General features: G+C 39.9%; 1 protein-coding gene across 6 annotated transcripts in view; it reads left to right on the plus strand.

The window, feature by feature from the left end:
* The first annotated feature begins 384 nt into the window (after nucleotides 1–384).
* Nucleotides 385–18,059, plus strand: part of LOC137324669 (KH domain-containing RNA-binding protein QKI) — a 528,184-nt gene continuing 510,509 nt past the window's right edge. For 5 of the 6 annotated variants that reach the window (XM_067989237.1, XM_067989239.1, XM_067989236.1 and 2 more), the window contains exon 1: nucleotides 385–843. In XM_067989237.1, the coding sequence (XP_067845338.1) occupies nucleotides 702–843 (142 nt within the window). In that variant the 5' untranslated portion in view covers nucleotides 385–701. Of the gene's footprint in view, nucleotides 844–1,055; nucleotides 1,151–18,059 lie in introns of those variants that run through there. The other variant, XM_067989241.1, reaches the window with a different exon arrangement.

Consider the following 18,059-nt stretch of genomic DNA (forward strand, 5'->3'; position numbering starts at 1 on the left):
GCCCGTCTCTCGAGTTGCTCACTCAGCGCGCACGCGCGGAATGCCGCCCGCTTCCCTTGCCGCGCAAGCACGAAAATTATTTGGCCCGTACGCGACCCACAATGCGGCTGCGTGGAACCCCCCATCGGTGATGTTGCGGAAGCGCGCACTAGCGCGCGAGGGGGAACAAAAAGGCCTCGCACGCGTGTTCTAAGAGGCACCTGACACGAAACACACTCTCGCGTCCCCGCCACCACTCCCGCGCGCGTAGCCGCAGTTCGTCTTTCCGATTTGCTACTTGAGCGAGCGCGCGCGCGCGCGGGGGGGAAGGGAGATGGCTCGCGTAAGCGCGCGTCACGTGACTGGTTAATTTTTCTCTCTGGAGGCTGTGACGGCTGAGAGCTCGAGCAGGACCAAGAGGGGAAAAAATAGAGAAGAGCCGTTAGTGTGAGAGCTGGTGTGTATCAGTGTGGAGGCACCGCACGGCGCAGCAGAGAGAGAAACTCTTACCATTCACACAGGAGTAAAAAAGAAAACCCCCAGGGGGAAGCTTCTAGTAAAAGGACAAAAACAACAAACAAAAAGAGATAACCCAACAAGAAAAGGACAAGCATTGGGATCAAGAGAAAGACAAGGGAGAGAGAGAGACTCTTTTACGCCAGAAGTTTCCTCGCTCTTTTTTGTGTGTGTTTCTTTTGGGGAGGGGGGAAGTTTGTTGGAATATGGTTGGGGAAATGGAAAATAAGGAGCGACCAAAACCTACCCCAGACTATCTCATGCAACTGATGAACGACAAGAAGCTGATGAGTAGCCTGCCGAACTTCTGCGGCATTTTCAACCATTTGGAGAGGTTACTGGACGAAGGTATGTACGGTGGCAATGCGAGGCGCGGGAAGGGGGGACATTCCTTCACACATATGTAAACAGATATTAAAGGGTAAGTGTAAATCTGAATGGCACCTACTGTGCATCATGCACGCACTTGAAAGATATATTTAGTTAGTCCACAGGAAGAGGGGTGGGGAAAGGGCATTATGTAGATCGCCCTCCTATATAAACACAGCGAACTAGGCAAACTCGGGAAATACATGTTTTTATTTTCTGCCCGGTCCTTAAGGGACGGTCTGGTGCACAGTTTGGTGACTCTTGACATTCTTGGAGCATTTAAAAGGTGAAGTGACATGTGTGAGCATGCATTTGGTATCTTGTTTGGCATATTTTTCTTTTGGTGGTGTAGGGAGAGAGAATATCTACACAAAAGGGGTAATAATGGGCTCTGCAAAGCACCGAGATAAATGTATGGAGGACTGGCAGCACAGAGACCCCTGCAGAGAGGCATTACCTACAGCACGTCGATTCTTGATTCATTTGTGTTATGTAGGTATCAAGACACGGTATATAATGCTAATTTAGGCGGGTCTTGGTTCAGTATTGGATGCACTAGTGACTTGTTTGCTCCCCCCCCCCCCCTCTTTCCTGGTTGGAACAATATTAACAGGATTTTTTTCAATCAGTTGATGGGTTTTCATGCGGTGCTGTCGTGATTTAAAGTATTGTGAGGCGCGGTGATTTCAACAGTGTGGATTCCTGTAGCTCAGCTGGTGTTTAAAGCAGGCAGAGAATCCCGCAGAGAGACTGGAAACATACAGATTGAGTTGAGTGAGTAGGATGCAGCCTGGACGAGGAGAGCACTGGAGATATGGGGAGGTGGACGAGGAAGAGGGCACACACTCGATGAGAGTAGGGCAAATAATTTGGAGGGGGAATAGAGATATTTAAGCTGAATGGGCACCGATTTGATGGGGAAAGAGACAGTGGCAAAAAGTAAACGAAGGGAATAGAACAATAGAGTTGGCTGATGTCAGCTGCCTTGGACTGGACTAATAGTGGAAGATTTGTTCAGTACCGAAGTGCCAAGAAACTTCTAGCAGTATTACAGCTTCAGTGACTTGTGTAGCTAACATCTCAAATTCTAGTCTCATGTATGACATGCATTAACAAGTCAGACACAATTTTAATATTGCTATACTTGTACATGCAACATATTATTGAGACAGATTATTTCTCGGCCTCAGTGGTGGCATTTTGATATTTTTATGGAGTTAGTATTTGGTCCATTTAGCCGTGGGTCACTTGTAATGGATATTGCGCAAAATATGTCAAATGGAGTAGAATAGGGAATAGCAGCGCTAACATGATACGAACAGGAAATAATGAAGTGATGAGGGAAAGCACAAGATAGAAGCATCAAAGTGATTAGGGTGAAAGAAGATTGATTCTACTTTTGGTTCGATAAAGGAATTATATTGCTGCTATCTTACCCCTACAGTGGCACAATATTCTGATTTTAGGCGGATGCTTCATGTTTTCGCTGGTAAGGCTTCTGTGTACTTTAAAGAGGAAACTACAGCTGAAGAAGTTAAACGTAACTTTGAATGGAGTTTCACTGGAACAGCTCAGATTAATTCTTGCGAAAAGAGAACGAGACGGAATTAGAATGGGGAAGGGAGAGTAAAAAAAATGTAAACGGCATTGCCCGAAGTGAACCAATCATTGACTGGTCAAGCGGTTGGTTCACATTTCAGACCGATTTTACTCCGATATATTTAAAAAAAACATTGGGACAGATTTAACTCCAAAGGTATAGGGAAAGTTAATACTAGGAGGAAGTGGCCTTGCCCGTATTGATCTAGAGCTCTATGGTATTCTTTATAAACTAGAGGCAACCACATAAATCCATGAACTATCTTTGTAAACAGCATTTTTGGAGACCGCACCACCAAACAACTTTTTTGTAATTATTACGCGACCTGTAACGAAAATCATTAGAAATAATGCGTCATTACTCTCATCTCTTTGCAAAGAGTCGGACAAACCGTCAGAAAAACCGGCCTGTGACCTTTCCGAATGGTTGCAGTATCCTTTTATAACACGTTAATAAATCCTTTTACTGTAATCCAACCATTTGGAATCCTGTACAGAGTTTTCTCGCACAGTATCTGTTCATGCTTGTAATTCAGCAATGACTGAGCCAAGCAGCTAGGTCTGAGTTTGAGTATTTCCCTTTTTCAGCAAGGGAAAGATGTACTCAAGTGGAGAGGAAATGCCTGTAGAATTAAATCGTTGCTTCTGCTTTAGCTTTCCACGGCTAGGAGCCAGGTCACATTCTGGAATCTAACACCGATGTTGCATAAATCTGTCAAACTTAGTAAAAGTTCCATGTTCGAACGCTAGGGTGTGCCAAATCTTTCCTTGAGAAATCATTGAGGCTCTTTTTTAAACCAAAGCGCGCTTTTGTTTTTTTTCCTGTTACTTTCTTGAGAAACCTTGGGGTGCGGTTGGCAAATTGGGCACAGATTGCGCTTGAAATTGCCCTGGTTAGGTTACAGTTCAAGTTTCCGCTAAAATGCATTTGAATGATCACAAATATTAAATCGTCCATGAACCAGTGCAATCGGTCTGTCATCGAACGTAATTATTTTTGCATTGGAAAATATTCATTTTTGTATTCGCAGTTTTATTATACAGCTGAAAATGGGTTTATTGCAAAAAATAAGCATTTTAATAAGACTGTCTAGTTCTCCACCTGTGAGTAACCTGATTTTAAATATTGAAAATAACTTTAAAAAGCTATACTGAACCATTTATCAGTTTCATTAGTGTACACTAGTCAGTTTCTTAGTAAATGAAGACTTTTTTAATATGTAAAAACGTGCCTATTAGTGCCTGTGCGTCTAAGAAAACAAACTTAATTTGAAGACCCTCCTCGAACAAGTGCAATCGGCGGAAACTCACCATCCTCGTTATTTTGATCTGGGGCGTGGCGAGTTTTGTGGGTGGGGCTGACTTTGGGTGCAATGATTTTTGAACTAGCGTAACAGATCACGGAAACTCAATTTACGCTTGACGTAACTTACGCTTGATTTTCCACGTTCTTTTGTGCTGGTTCAGGCGGAGTGCGCTGATAAAACCAGCACAATCTAGCGGAAACTCTATCCCCTTAATTTTAATAAATACACTTTACAGCAAAGGTGATGGCTTTACATAGTGTTCTGATCGGTGTTAGGTGGCTTTACGCTCACGATAACCATTTGCTCCAAGTGCTGGTTGTGATTCCTATATTCGTACCTGTTTGTTCTACAAACTAGTCTTTATTTCACAAATCAAAATATTTTGATTTCCCTAAATAGTAAACAATATATTAATGGCTTGGTTTAATTGGAAGGAAAATCTTATGAGAAACTTCAGTTTACTATCTTATTTGTTTTTTTTTGTTAGTACAAATTAGGTGCTAAAAGGTGGTAAACTTACTTGATTCACATCTTTGAAAAGCTAATCAAAATAACAAGGACATTATCAGTAATCAAAAAAGCAATAATTTTGCTCTTGCATGATATATCAAAAGGATACATTACAATTCATATGAATTTTCATAGAGACAGTTAGAAACATGCAAACAAATGAATTGCAATGCTGTATCAGCTGTGTGTTTTAATAAAACAATATGGCAGTTTCCATAATTCAAAGACAGCATTATGGCTGTTGAATTCTTGGACCTTGAGGAACAAACTTGTATTTTGAGTGTGCTGTTTCCAGGCACTATATTATTAATTAATATCTATTATGACCTTGTGCTATGCATTTCTTTGAATTTAATTTACAGAGGATGTATGAATGTATACCTGAGCTGTCCTCCCAGTAGTTACACTAGAGCATGGAACTCTCAAATAGTTCAGAGCAAAATTTGCATAGGCAGACATCAGTGCCTGACTGGTCAAAGGAGTCCCTGCCCACATCTTTCTGATACTCCTCTTGGTGGATTGATTAAGGGACATTTTTTATTAATGAAATGTATGAAGATGCTTTCAAAATAGAACTTTTTTTTGCCAGGAGGAATGGGAAAGCGAACCTTTCCAAATAAGAACCCATTTCTTTATTGCGGCTGTTGAATTGTTATTTTTTTTTAAAAAGACATTCTGTAAGCTTTGTTTCACTGAACTATTAAAACAAAATGCATACATGAAGATTGAATTATTATTATATAAAAATGTTAAGAATATCTAACAGGAGGAAGTGCACTTTTATCACAGTGCAACAAACATCGGGAAGAGGGGCTTTTTGGAGTGAGATTGTGCTTTTCCTGGAATTGTAAAATCTCATGTCCGATTTTATATAACGCTCCACGAGGAGGACAGTTTGTGTTCCTGAGTGCATGTAGTAAGCAACTACTTTGATACACCCATATTATTTCTTCATTGCTCTATATTTAGTAAGAGAGGGGTTTAATTTAACAGACTATCTTTTTTTAAAAAAAAGTTACTGTTCCAATGTATTCTAGTAGGGCAGTGTGAAACCTTAGTACATGATTAGTTTGAGTACATCAGTTATTACACTGTACAGCAAAATACAAATTGCCAGTGTCTATGTAAAGTGACTGTTTTGTTGAAGATTGGCTTAATTTAGATCTTTTATCCATCACCTCTGTGCTTGCCAACCTACAATGGCTCCTGATTTAAAATTCTAATTCTCGTATTCAAATCACTACATGGCCTCGCCCCTCCCCATCTCTGTAACCTCCTCCAGCCCTGCAACCCTCTGAGAACTCTGTGTTCCTCCAATTCTGGCCTCTTGTGCATCCCGGACTTCCTATGCTGCACCATTGGCAGCCACGCCTTCAGCTGTCTAGGCCCTAAACTCTGGAATTCCCTCCCGCATCTGTGTCTCCTCCTCTAAGATACTCCTTAAAACCTACCTCTTTGACCAAACTTTTAGTTACCTGTCCTAATGTCTCCTTCTTTGGCTTGGTGTCAGTTTTATTGTCTGATTATGCTCCTGTGAAGCTCTTTGGGATGATTTACTATGTTAAAGGTGCTATATAAATGCAAGTTGTTGTTGCTGTTATCCATTTTCTGTTTTCTTATTCCTTACCATAGTTTAATATTAAGATGGAAGGCAGAAGGATGGTATGTGACACATGGCTTTCCTGTATCATAGTTCAGTTATAGATTGTTAGGTAGAGTATTATTTCACAGCTGACAGTACATTTTTTATATTGCCTGGCTGTGATTCGGACTGCCAGAACCAGCAGAGAGTTCTGTACATGTGAACTTACACGGATGCGTGGAGTTCTGCTCCCAGCCGTTAAATTTTAAGTGTATTGTGAATACAGATGGGAGCACATATGATGCATTTACATAAGCTTTGGATAAATTTATAAAGTGTCTAGGAGGTCCTGAGTACTTTGTAAGTTCAGTTTACATTGCACTGGAATTGCACTCCATGTGGTGTCGAACCAGTAGTGAGATAGGCTGGATGGACCAGTGGGTCTTTTCCCATCCGTCATTTTCATATGTTTGTAGACATACTGAGGAGACAGTTAGATCACTGTTTCCGTCTAGGGTCAGTTCAGGATCTGCCTCTGGAGTTACACTTTGTGTTGGTGCTTCGCAACAGCAGTAAAATTGCAGTATAAACGTTCCCTCAAATAATAATATATTGATACCTACACATTAGTGTCCTCTCTAATGTTATAAAATAGTGTGCAACTTAAAGCTTAAAATTTCTGTAGTTATAATGCATTTGGTTTGTTTTTACTTGCTTTGTGTATAGTCACCATAGGTTAGAGATAGATATGCAAGCAGCATTATATTGATACGTTTGCAAGCTCTGGTGCAAGATTTATTCTTTTAGGATGCAGAGGAAATCAGAAAGATATATAATTGAATAAAAAGGGGAAAAACTTGCATACCAGAATAGTTTATGCTGGTCTGTAAATAATGTCAGTGTAAACATTTTATTAGTGTATACTGAACACTGCAAACCTAATAGTCTGGCATAGATCCAAATTTACTGAAATGTTATAGCCTCTGTTTCATTCAGTAATAAGCTGTGATCTTTGTTTAATGAATTCAACAGCCTTAACAGTTGGATACATTTTGAAGAAAAAGCTAGGTTATTTTTAGTCTTAAGTTCACTTAGATTTTTGAGAATTTGCTGGTGTCAAATGAGGTTGGTTTATTTAATTACAAGAATGTTTATGCCAACTTTAATGTATTGAGTACTCTATATGAATACACAGGAGTGCAGACATGATATCAAAGTATCTTAGATTTTGAAACCGTTTCTCAACAACTCAAATAAATAATTGCAGGAAAAATAGAACCTTTTTATTTCCTCAATTTATACAGCATCTATTAAACCATGATCTTAAACTGCTACTGAAGTCTTGAAATTTAAGGGTTAATATGTGATTATGCAATGCTTTTAGTTATGGACCTTAACCATTAAATCCACTCTAAAATAATTGATGGAAAGATGTAATTGTTGTTGTAATTACTGTCTTAATTACTACATCTGAGCGTACGACAGTTGTGATTCAGATGTTTTTAATATGGGCTTTAAGAACTCTAGTTTTTGTAAATATCTAAATTTGTGTAATGTCAACTTTAAAGGAGACATGCTGTAAACTCGATAGTCAAGATACCCATTGCCTCTAAAGTGTTAGCTCTATTACGGGTGAGACTTCCAAAGGACTACTCTATATTTGTGGAAATGTGAGAAAATAGTTTCTCTCAAAATTCCCCAGGGCCCTGACTCTTGAATTGTTAAATTCTTGGGTATAGAAAATGTGTACAAATACATATTGGTATACGTCAAAGGTATAAGCTTGTTACCTTGAGTATCAGTATCTGAGTCAGCTCCCTGATTGCATTAGTTAGACAATAAACTGATGTACATGTAGTATTTGTAAATGGCTGGGGCCTCTTGAGCAATTTTGCAACATTAATATGATACCACTTTTTCACAAGACTACATTCAGCCTTCATGAGCTGTCCCTTCTGATGATTTACATAGCTGCTATTAACTTGGATTAAATTTCAATGAAAATTAAATCAAATTACAAAACACAACCATTCTGGCACAAAAACATTGAAATGAGACATAAAAATTCTTCAGAAATAACTTTCTGAAATGTCCACACACCAAGACACAAGTCCAACTTCCAGAATTCCAGCCAAATAACTGCGCATGCGTGCCGTACTCTTTTGTGATGCTCATATGTTATTAGGTCAGGTCCACTGAACTGTTTAACTGTTGCATCATGTATATTCATATAACAAATGTAGAGACAAAGTCCAGTAAATAAACGTTTAAAATAATCTTTCATTTGTGTAAGAAGTCCCAACCGTACCCTCCCAGTACTGCCATAGCTATTGGATCAATACACCCCTTCATACATACCTGTTATATGGCAACAATCACTTCATGCAATGCGAAATGAAGACCTTGTAGCACAGTCGAATCTTTGAGCTGCCATATTGAAACTTGTAGTTCTAGAATTATTTTCTCTTTCCAACTCATTCCTACCACGCCCGTGCTTTCTCCTTGTCCGCATTCCTCAATGCATATTGCCTGAACAGGACTCAGTGGAGCTGCATCATCTATAAACAGTTATTCCCTACAATAGTGGCCTCTTCACACTGAGGCCCTGGCCCTTTAATTCCATGCATGACACTTTCACAGCAATAATTTCACTGAAAATTTAAATGCTTCTAATGGGTTGGGGGGGGGGGGTGGGGGGGGAAGGTGCATACACAGTAGTTTTGCTATGAACGCAACATTCAAACGTATCCATTATGAGAGGGAGTTCTATATGGTGGCCGCTTGTGACTTCTGTGTTCAGTCTCCTTCAAGTGAGATAAATACTTTTCATTTATTGCACTGTCCTTGTTTAATATTTTTTTAAAAAGTGGTTATCAGCGAGGCTTTGATTTCACTGCTCCAATGCACTGTTGATTTCCCAAGTTTGCAAAACTGAACAGGGAGGTGCTGAACTGAGACCTGGTATCTCTGCAGTTAAGAGGCCAGAAAGCACTTGGAAAAGGAGGGTGTGTGCATTCATTGGAGGGTAATGTGCCTTTGCAGAAAAATTGCTTCAATTTTCTTTCTCTGGTTTGCAAAAAATGTCTGTAAATAAAGAAGCCTGTTCAATGCAGAGAGTTATTTAGCCTACAGTGCAGAAACAAACCATATGGCTCAACTTGTCTATGCTGCTGTCTATGCTCCACACGAGCTTCCTCCCACCCCTCTTGATCTAACCCTATCAGCATCATTCTATTCCTTTCTCCCTCGTGTGCTTATCTAGCTTCCCCTTAAATGCATCTATGCTATTTGCCTCAACTACTCCATGTGGTAGCGCGTTCCACATTCTTACCACTCTGTTGGTAAAGAAGTTTCTCCTGAATTCCCTATTGGATTTATTAGTGACTATCTTATATTTATGACCTCTGGTTTTGGACTCTCCACAAGTGGAAACATTTTCTCTACATCTATCTTATCAAACCCTTTCATTATCTTAGACCTCTATCAGGTCACCGCTCAGCCTTCTTTTCTGGAGAAAAGAGCCCCAGCCAGTTCAGCCTTTCCTGATAAGTATGTCCTCTCAGTTCTGGTATCATCCTTGTGAATCTTTTTTGCACCTTCTCCAATGCTTCTATATCCTTTTTTATAATATGGAGAACAGAACTGTTCACAGTACTCCAAGTGTGGTCTAACCAAGGTTTTTTCTTTATTCGTTCATGGGATTTGGGTGTTGTTGGCAAGGCCAGCATTTATTGTCCATCCCTAATTGCTGTTGAGAAGGTGGTGGTGAGTCGCCGCCTTGAACCGCTGCAATCCGTATGGTGAAGGTTCTCCCACAGTGCTGTTGGGTAGGGAGTTCTGGGATTTTGACCCAGCGACGATGAAGGAACGGTGACTTATTTCCAAGTCGGGATGGTGTGTGAGTTGGAGGGGAAAGTTCAGGTGGTGTTGTTTCCATGTGCCTGCTGCTCTTGTCCTTCTAGGTGGTAGAGATCGCAGGATTGGGAGGTGCTGTCGAAGAAGCCTTGGTGAGTTGCTTCAGTGCATCCTGTAGATGGTACACACTGCAGCCACCGCACGCCGGTGGTGAAGGGAGTGAATGTTTAGGGTGGTGGATGGGGTGCCAATGAAGCGGGCTGCTTTGCCCTGGATGGTGTCGAGCTTCTTGAGTGTTGTTGGAGCTGCACTCATCCAGGCAAGTGGAGAGTATTCCATCACACTCCCGACTTGTGCCTTGTAGATGGTGGAAAGGCTTTGGGGAGTCAGGAGGTGAGTCACTTGCTGCAGAATACCCAGCCTCTGACCTGCTCTTGTAGCCACAGTATTTATGTGGCTGGTTCTATACATGTTTAACATAACTTCCCTGCTTTTCAGTTCTATCCATCTAGAAATGAACCCCAGTGCTCGCTTTGCGTTTTTATGGCCTAATTAAACTGTGTCGTTGCTTTTATTGATTTGTGTATCTGTACCCCTAGCTCCTCTACCCCATTTAGACTCTCATTATCCAAGCAGTATCTGACCTCCTTATTCTTCCTTCCAAAATGCATCACTTCACATTTATCTATATTGAAATTCATTTGCCATTTACCTGCCCATTCTGCAACTTTATGTGGTGTAGTATTTATAATTCTTTTTAGGACCAAAATCTCTCTTTACTGATTATCATTTAACCACATGTCCATCTGGTTAAATACACTGCTGAAACCTGAGGAATCTGTTTCTGCTATCGTAAGTTGCTCACTTGTGCTATTTCTGTACACTGGAAGTTCAGAAGTTTACAGGATGTACTGAATCATCTAGAGAAAACACACCACTATAGTGCCTGTTTCCCAGTGGAATTAATTGTTTGCTTTCCAAAGAAATGTTTGGTTCCCAGCCTCCTGCAGTTTTTGGGAAATTGAAGTCTTGCTGCACTTTTATAGGTCCCTTCTGATGAGAAGAAACCCAGTTCAAAATTGTCCTGTCCTGCAAGAAAAAAGTTCCATAATATATCTAACTACATTGCTGTAACAAGCAGCTGCTTCAGTTAAAAAGCAGCACTGCTCACCAGAACTGGGCTGTTGGGCTTGTCCGTAATCTGCAGTGTAAGGTTCACTCCCTATGACGTTATCTGTTTTGCGTACACTGAATCACATATTTTAGGCCAAAAATGTACACGTGTGTGATAACTGAGAATGATTGTAATGAAAAAAATCAGAAGTGTAATTGTCATAAGATCAGTTGCATAAGACCAAAACTCAGTTGTCATCATTTAGTAACTGAAACTGTTGTTATTTTTTTAATCAACTACTGTATGAATGGGGTCGATGCACCCCAGCAGAGCAATGCAGCTTAATTTTACATAATCAGCAGCATGGGCTTGAATTTTTCAATTTTATCACAGTCACCTAAAATAAAATTGTAACATTTAATTGCAAACAGGGTATTATTGCTGTAAGACCAGAATGTCACAGTGATGGTGGACTGAGTTGCATATATCTGGCCACCTACAATCTGACTCCATTTTCCCCGGCAGCCCATGGTACTTTGGAGGTGACGATCAGTACTGTCACGCTGTCATGATGTGGATGAGTTGGATTCATTAGATCAGGAGGATTGAGGGTACATAAAAATTAATGTTTTAAGAAAAGTTGGTCTGTAGGACTGACCGTGCATCCAGATACCAGAACCAGCGCAATTGCTTAAACACTGCTCATAGCACAAAACATTATGATGGATCTAACAGACTATTGCTATTGTATGGTGCCAACTTGGCTTGTTTCCCTATCTTTTAAGATTAATGTATTTCTGGCAAATTGGAATTGTTCTTATGTGGGCTTCATTACACTTTGCATTGACTGGAATTCTTCTTTCTCCTCTCCCATTTCCCTCTTCCACACCAATTAATTTCTCCGTTATAGTAGAAGATATTTATATGTAACGAGTTGATAAATGATCACTTAATTGATTTGCATCATACCAACAAAAACAAAAGTAACATTTTAAATCATAAAATATTAAGGTATTTGTTGGTGTAGAAAGCTTTGAGTCTTAAGTAACCAAAATGGAAAAAGCACAAAATTTGAAATTGAGATTTAAAAAATGCTTGAAAGATGATCAGAGCTACACAGTACATTTTAAATGGAACTTATTACAGTTCAATATTGTAAATTCATGTTGGTTAGGGCTGAACACTGCATTTTAGGGATTTGTTCAGAGCAGCAATCTCATAGGAACTAAGATGACAACTTTGAGTACAATGTTTTTTTTTCACAGTGGTGAAACAAAAATACACGTACCCTAAAAAGGAAGTTAGCAAAGGCAGGGTGCCTGTATGTATTGTACATAGAAGTTGGCAGGGGGTGGAATTACTGCTGTGGTTGGAATATAATTTTTGGATTGCACTTTAAAAAGTGCAATCTTTGTAGATAAGTAAACTCTTCAACAGGTATCCATTCTATAAAAACACTTGACTATTGTTGCTGTGATGGAGGAGAGTTCTATTCCTTGATCACAGCAGCAGACATCTTCGTGGGACTGCTAACTAAACTGGGATGAATCAGATGTGCAATATTGGATAAATTCAGGTTACTTCTCTTTCCTCCCCCCCCCCCCCCCCCCCACCCCCCACCGCCAACTGAAAAAAAAATCTCACTATATTTCTTGTGTAACTTTCAATAAACTCTTCCCCTCCTCCTTTACCCAATTTTAAAAATTAAATACCTGGGACCATGATCTACAGGTACGTAAAGTAGATTCCTTTAATACAATGCAACAAATTCTTTTAAAAACTGTATGCAGCAGACTACTTCTGAACTGTTTGTTTGCATTTTTAAAGTTTAGGCAAGTTTTGTGCAAAAAACGAAACCAATTCCGTGCACTTCCTGCAGAATGGTTCACTTTTTAAGGAACTGAGTGAAACTAGCTCTGCTATGCATGTGAAAAATTTCTTGATGGTTTTTCCTTTGTACTGTTCTAAAGTAAGAAGATACAAGTTGAACCACTTCATGTTGAAGTACAGTTCAAATGTTTCACTTGCTTCAGGTCTTTTAGAACAACTTGATGTGCAAGGACCACTTTGTGGGACCCATGGCTTTTTAATTGACAATTCATGATCGTGCAAAAGAAACTTTCTAAAATAGGCAGTACTCTGATACAGGACTCCATGACGGGAGTTCTTGCTCACTTCCCTACACAGTGAGGTCTTGGTTTCAGTCACACCAATGGGGGAAGTATCGCATGGAAGTCAGGTGTTTCCCCACAGAGAGCAGGTAAATTTGGAGGATTAGTTGCTGTATTCTGCTTTTCACATTCCATGGGGCTGGATGAAGAGCAGCATTGGTGTGGCCTCATCAAAGGTTCCTCCCCTTTCACTATCCACAATCATGGAATGGTGCATGGTGTTGTGGGACTTCAGGAAAAAAAAAGCTGATTATTTTTTTCAATACATTCAGCATACAAAGGAACTGTTTACCAACTATATGCAACCCCACTGCATTATTGTGAAATTTCCATTTCCCACTTCAGCCATCAATGTGGGTGATTGAGTTATACTTATTATCATTTCACCCAGTGGATCAGCTCAATCTGTCCAGTTTCAGCACTTTATTTGGTCTGATACAGTTTGGCACTGATTAATCATACTTCAATATTGGCATAGAATCGAGGGTTGATATTGATTAGCCCTTAGAGCTTTGTGATTCCTGTTTTAATCTGATCTCCATACTATTGTGCAAAGCATACAGTAGCCCTTTAGAACACTAAAATAAGGTACTTCTTTACGTTTACTAAACCACTGTTACATCATCATCGAGTTACATCAAAACTACTGCACAGAACAGGCCATTCGGCCCAACTCGTTTATGCTCTACACGAGTCTCCTCCCTCCCTGCTTCATCTAACCCTATCAAGATATCCTTTTATTCCTTTCTCCCTCATGTGCGTATCTAGCTTCCCCTTAAATGCATCTATGCTATTTGCCTCAACTACTCCATGTGGTAGCAAGTTCCACATTCTTACTACTCTTTGGGTAAAGAAGTTTCTCCTGAATTCCCTATTGGATTTATTAGCAAATATTTTATATTTATGACCTCTAGTTTTGGACTCCCCCCACAAGTGGAAACATTTTCTGTACGTCTACCCTATCATTATCTTAAAGACCTCTATCAGATCACCCCTCAGCCTTTTTTCTAGAGAAAAGAGCCCTAGCCAGTTCAGCCTTTCCTGATAAGGATATCTTCTCAGTTCTGGTATCATCCTCGTGAATCTTTTTTTGTACCCTCTCCATTGCCTCGACATCCTTTCTATAATATGGAGATCAGAACTGTGCACCATACTCCAAGTGTGGTCTAACCAAGGTTCTGTACAAGTTTAACATAACTTCTTTGCTTTTCAATTCTATCCTTCTAGAAATGAACTCTAGTGCTTGATTTGCCTTTTTTGTGGCTTTTTTTATTTGTTCATGGGATGTGGGCGTCGCAGTCAAGGCCAGCATTTATAGCCCATCCCTTATTAACCTGCGTCGCTACTTTTAGTGATTTGTGCATCTGTACTCTTAGGTCCCTTTGCTCCTTTATCCCGTTTGGACTTTTGTTATCCAAGCAGTATGTGGCCTTCTTATTCTTCCTACCAAAATACCTTACATTTTATCTATATTGAAATTCATTTGTCAATTACACTCTCATTCTGCAAGTTTATTAATGTCCTTTTGCATTTTGACACATTCATTCTTTGTATCAACTACACACCCCAATTTGGTGTCGTCTGCAAATTTTGCAATTGTACTTCTGATTCCCGAATCCAAACCGTTAATGTAAATTGTGAACAACAGTGATCCCAGCACCGATCCCTGTGGAACACCACTTTCCACCTTTTGCCAGTCTGAGTGACTACCCTTAACTCCTACTCTCTGTTTTCTGTTTTATAGCCAGCTTGCTATCCATTCTGCTACTTGTCCCCTGACTCCACATGCTCTGACTTTAGCCGCGAGTCTACAATGTGGTACCTTATCGAAGGCCTTTTGAAAATCCAAATAAATTACATCTACTACATGACCCTTGTCTACTCTTTCTCGTACTTCTAAGAATTCAATAAGGTTGGTCAAGTATGACATTCCCTTCTGAAATCTGTGCTGACTATTCTTTATTTTTGGTTTTGAATGATTTCCGTGATTGTCTGTGACAACACACTTTCAGTAGTGACACTGCTCTAGGTGTTCTTTACTTAAGTGGAGGTCAAAATACAGTAGGAGGAAAGGTGCCTGTTCTTTGGACATATGATTGAAAACATTCTCTTGTTCCAGTCAAAATCTGCATGTCTCTGAGCAGCTCAACTATTTCTCAACATGCCAAATTAATGTTATTTTTTAAAATTATATTTTTTCAATTTTTCTGAGGTGGAATAATATCAATCTCAATGAGTTAAGATTTTTTTTACAAAAGTTTTTAACTAGTAATCTACTACTGTACATCAAGGCAGCCTTGCAGTGAATCCTCTGTGCAATTTTAGAATGAATTGTGCAATTTGTATCCTAAACTTCTGGGATATGATTTTTTTTTTCTCTCTGCTGTGGTGCCAGTCTGAATTTGATTGAAATTACAGATTTTGTTATATTGTGAATGCAACCTGTTGAAGCACTAAAGTTGCAAGTGAGTTAAATCAAATAGCTACTGCTATTTTGGGTGCTGCTTTGTTCCTTTCAGCAGAATGAACAGACATTGTGTAAGTGCCTATCTTTCCCCTTCACTTCCAAAATTCCAAAAATAATCGTTTTAAGAAATTAATTTGTTCTAAACATAATGGCGAAACTACTGTACAGATTGAAATGAATAAGCAATTTTCCATAATGTGCAATGGTCGATTTAAAATATCTGTGCTATTGCCTCAATGTTCCATGGTTAGGGAGGGAAATTTGGTAAAGATTGCTATCTAGCAACTATCTAGCCCTGCTGGAAAAGATAAGTTTGGATTTTGGACGAGGACAGGGTTGGGCTCAACTCTGTGTCCCTGCAGTTGAACAGTCTGCCAACAGGCTGATGTGCATAAATAATGGACACCTTAGCGAGGTACCTTGGAACCATACCCTAACAAGGGGTTAAGTTCTTCAGATGGGGAGGGCAAACATTAGCTGTGGAGCACATGCCTTTGATCACTTTGGATTGTGTTTCTTTCATTATTTGTTCATGGAATGTGGGCAAGTCTGGCAAGGCCATATTTATTGCTGGGGCACTTCAAGAGGTTATTAGGAGTAAACCATGTAATATGGGGTTGGAGTCACATGCAGGCCAGACCATGAAAGGGTGGCATGTTGTTAATGACCCTGTTGGGGTTTTTGCAACAATTCAACTTTGATCATTTTTCTGGCACTAGCCTGTGGTGGAGATCTGAACTCAGGACCTCTAGGTCGCTAGTCCAGTGCCATAACCACTAGGCTGCCATGCTCTCCCTTTTGGATTGTGTTTCTCAGTGACAGAGTGAAAATTTAAGAAATATAATTGCATATCACATAGAGCAAAGTTTTGTACCATGTAAACAACAGTAGCAAGTTTTTCAAATGCTGGATTTCTTTTGGAGTTTATTATAGTATGTGAATATCTTTAGTAAAATACTGTAGTAACAAAATCTTCAGTTTCTAGACCACACTGTAAGCCACCTTACCAATTTTTCCCCCTCCCCTCCTCGTCTGACTGTGAATTCTCATATGGATATGTTTTCACTGGTTGCTCCTGAGCAACTCCCCTGCATGATCCTTATTCACGTGAGCCTTGATAGTGAGCTTTCAACTATAAGGGCCACAACAGCGGAGCCTGATCACGTCCGCACATATACCTGCCTTTCCAAAAGGGTCACTGAAGATGATCAACAGTGGAAGCCTGGCTGATTTTTTTTTTTTGCCCCAGCTTAGCTTAGGGCATTGAAACCAATTGTAGTAGCCCTAGGCCTGCCCCAGCCGAGAACATCTAACTCAGCGACCAAGAGATTGAATTTGGGACTGCGTGGCTCAGCTACTTGCTGAGGTATTCGGGAAGCTCTTGCTAAAACATAGAGGTAGTCAACAATATATGGCTTAAGAAATTACTGCATTGGCAAATTTTGTTAGCAGGTTCTTGCAGATATTTTGAAGAGGGACGATACCGACTTTTTGTTATTGAAAGAAACCTTATTACTGTAGCAATGAGAAGTCGAGCCCTTTCTACTCAGTAGTCAAAGCAAGTATCAAGTTACTCTATTTCCCAAAGGAATTACATGGATATTCAATGGCAGGTTTTAATTTGCACTGGTTTCATAACAGCAATTTGAAGCACTTGAGTCAGTGTTGTGTGTTCTCGATGCTTCACTGTGGGGAAGTACTGATTTGGAATCCAGATGTTTCCCTGCATGGGGAAAATTGCATATATGGTCATTACCAGGCTGCTGTTGTGCACCTTTCACTGGCTAATTCATAGCAGTGGTGGAACTATCAACAAAGTGATGTTCACACCACAGGACAAAGAAAAGAGACATAATCAAAAAATGTATGTAGTTTGGACACATTCAGCACCATTTTGTGTTCAGGAGCGGCTTTGAATGTGTTTTGACATGCTGAGGAATTACTAACATTGTCATTTTAAAATAATCTAGTTTTGATGTAACTGGATATAACTGCGGCTCTTGGCTCCTTTGACCCGTTTACAGTTGCTTCAAATAGAAGGCGTGTTCACAACTACTGCTTTCAGTCAATAAACCATTGATTTCTTTTCCAACTTCTTCACCACTCTCTGTATTGCTTGGTTTATGATTTGAGCAGCACTCGAGCTTCCCATTGGTTGGAAATAGCTACTATTTCAGTGACCATTTACTCACCCTATCATTTGAGTAATAGTGAGATTCTTTTCCGTGTTTGGGCAAGCAGTTAATCATCCAGTCGGGCTGTTGCTATGCCTCTTATTGACACGATGATCAATTACCTACCTCAGGGTTGAGAGAAAAGGGGGAAGAGAAAGTGAGGTTTCTTGTACTGTCTTAAATATGCTGGTTGAGAATGTCCTGATTGTCCTGAACAGTGGTTGTGCTGGTGGTTCAGAGAAGAATTGGACTGGTGCATCTCTGTTCTAGTTGGTGTGTGGCTTGGGGAAGGGGAACTTTATAAGAGAGAATTGTGCCTTTGAACACTGCTTAGCCACAGGAGGAAGTTGAAAGTGCTGTGAACAAAATTTCCATTTGCACCACGGTATTAACATTACAAAAAATTAATGTTGTAT

The sequence above is a fragment of the Heptranchias perlo genome, chromosome 8 (assembly GCF_035084215.1).
Source record: "Heptranchias perlo isolate sHepPer1 chromosome 8, sHepPer1.hap1, whole genome shotgun sequence".
NCBI classification, from domain to species: domain Eukaryota; kingdom Metazoa; phylum Chordata; class Chondrichthyes; order Hexanchiformes; family Hexanchidae; genus Heptranchias; species Heptranchias perlo.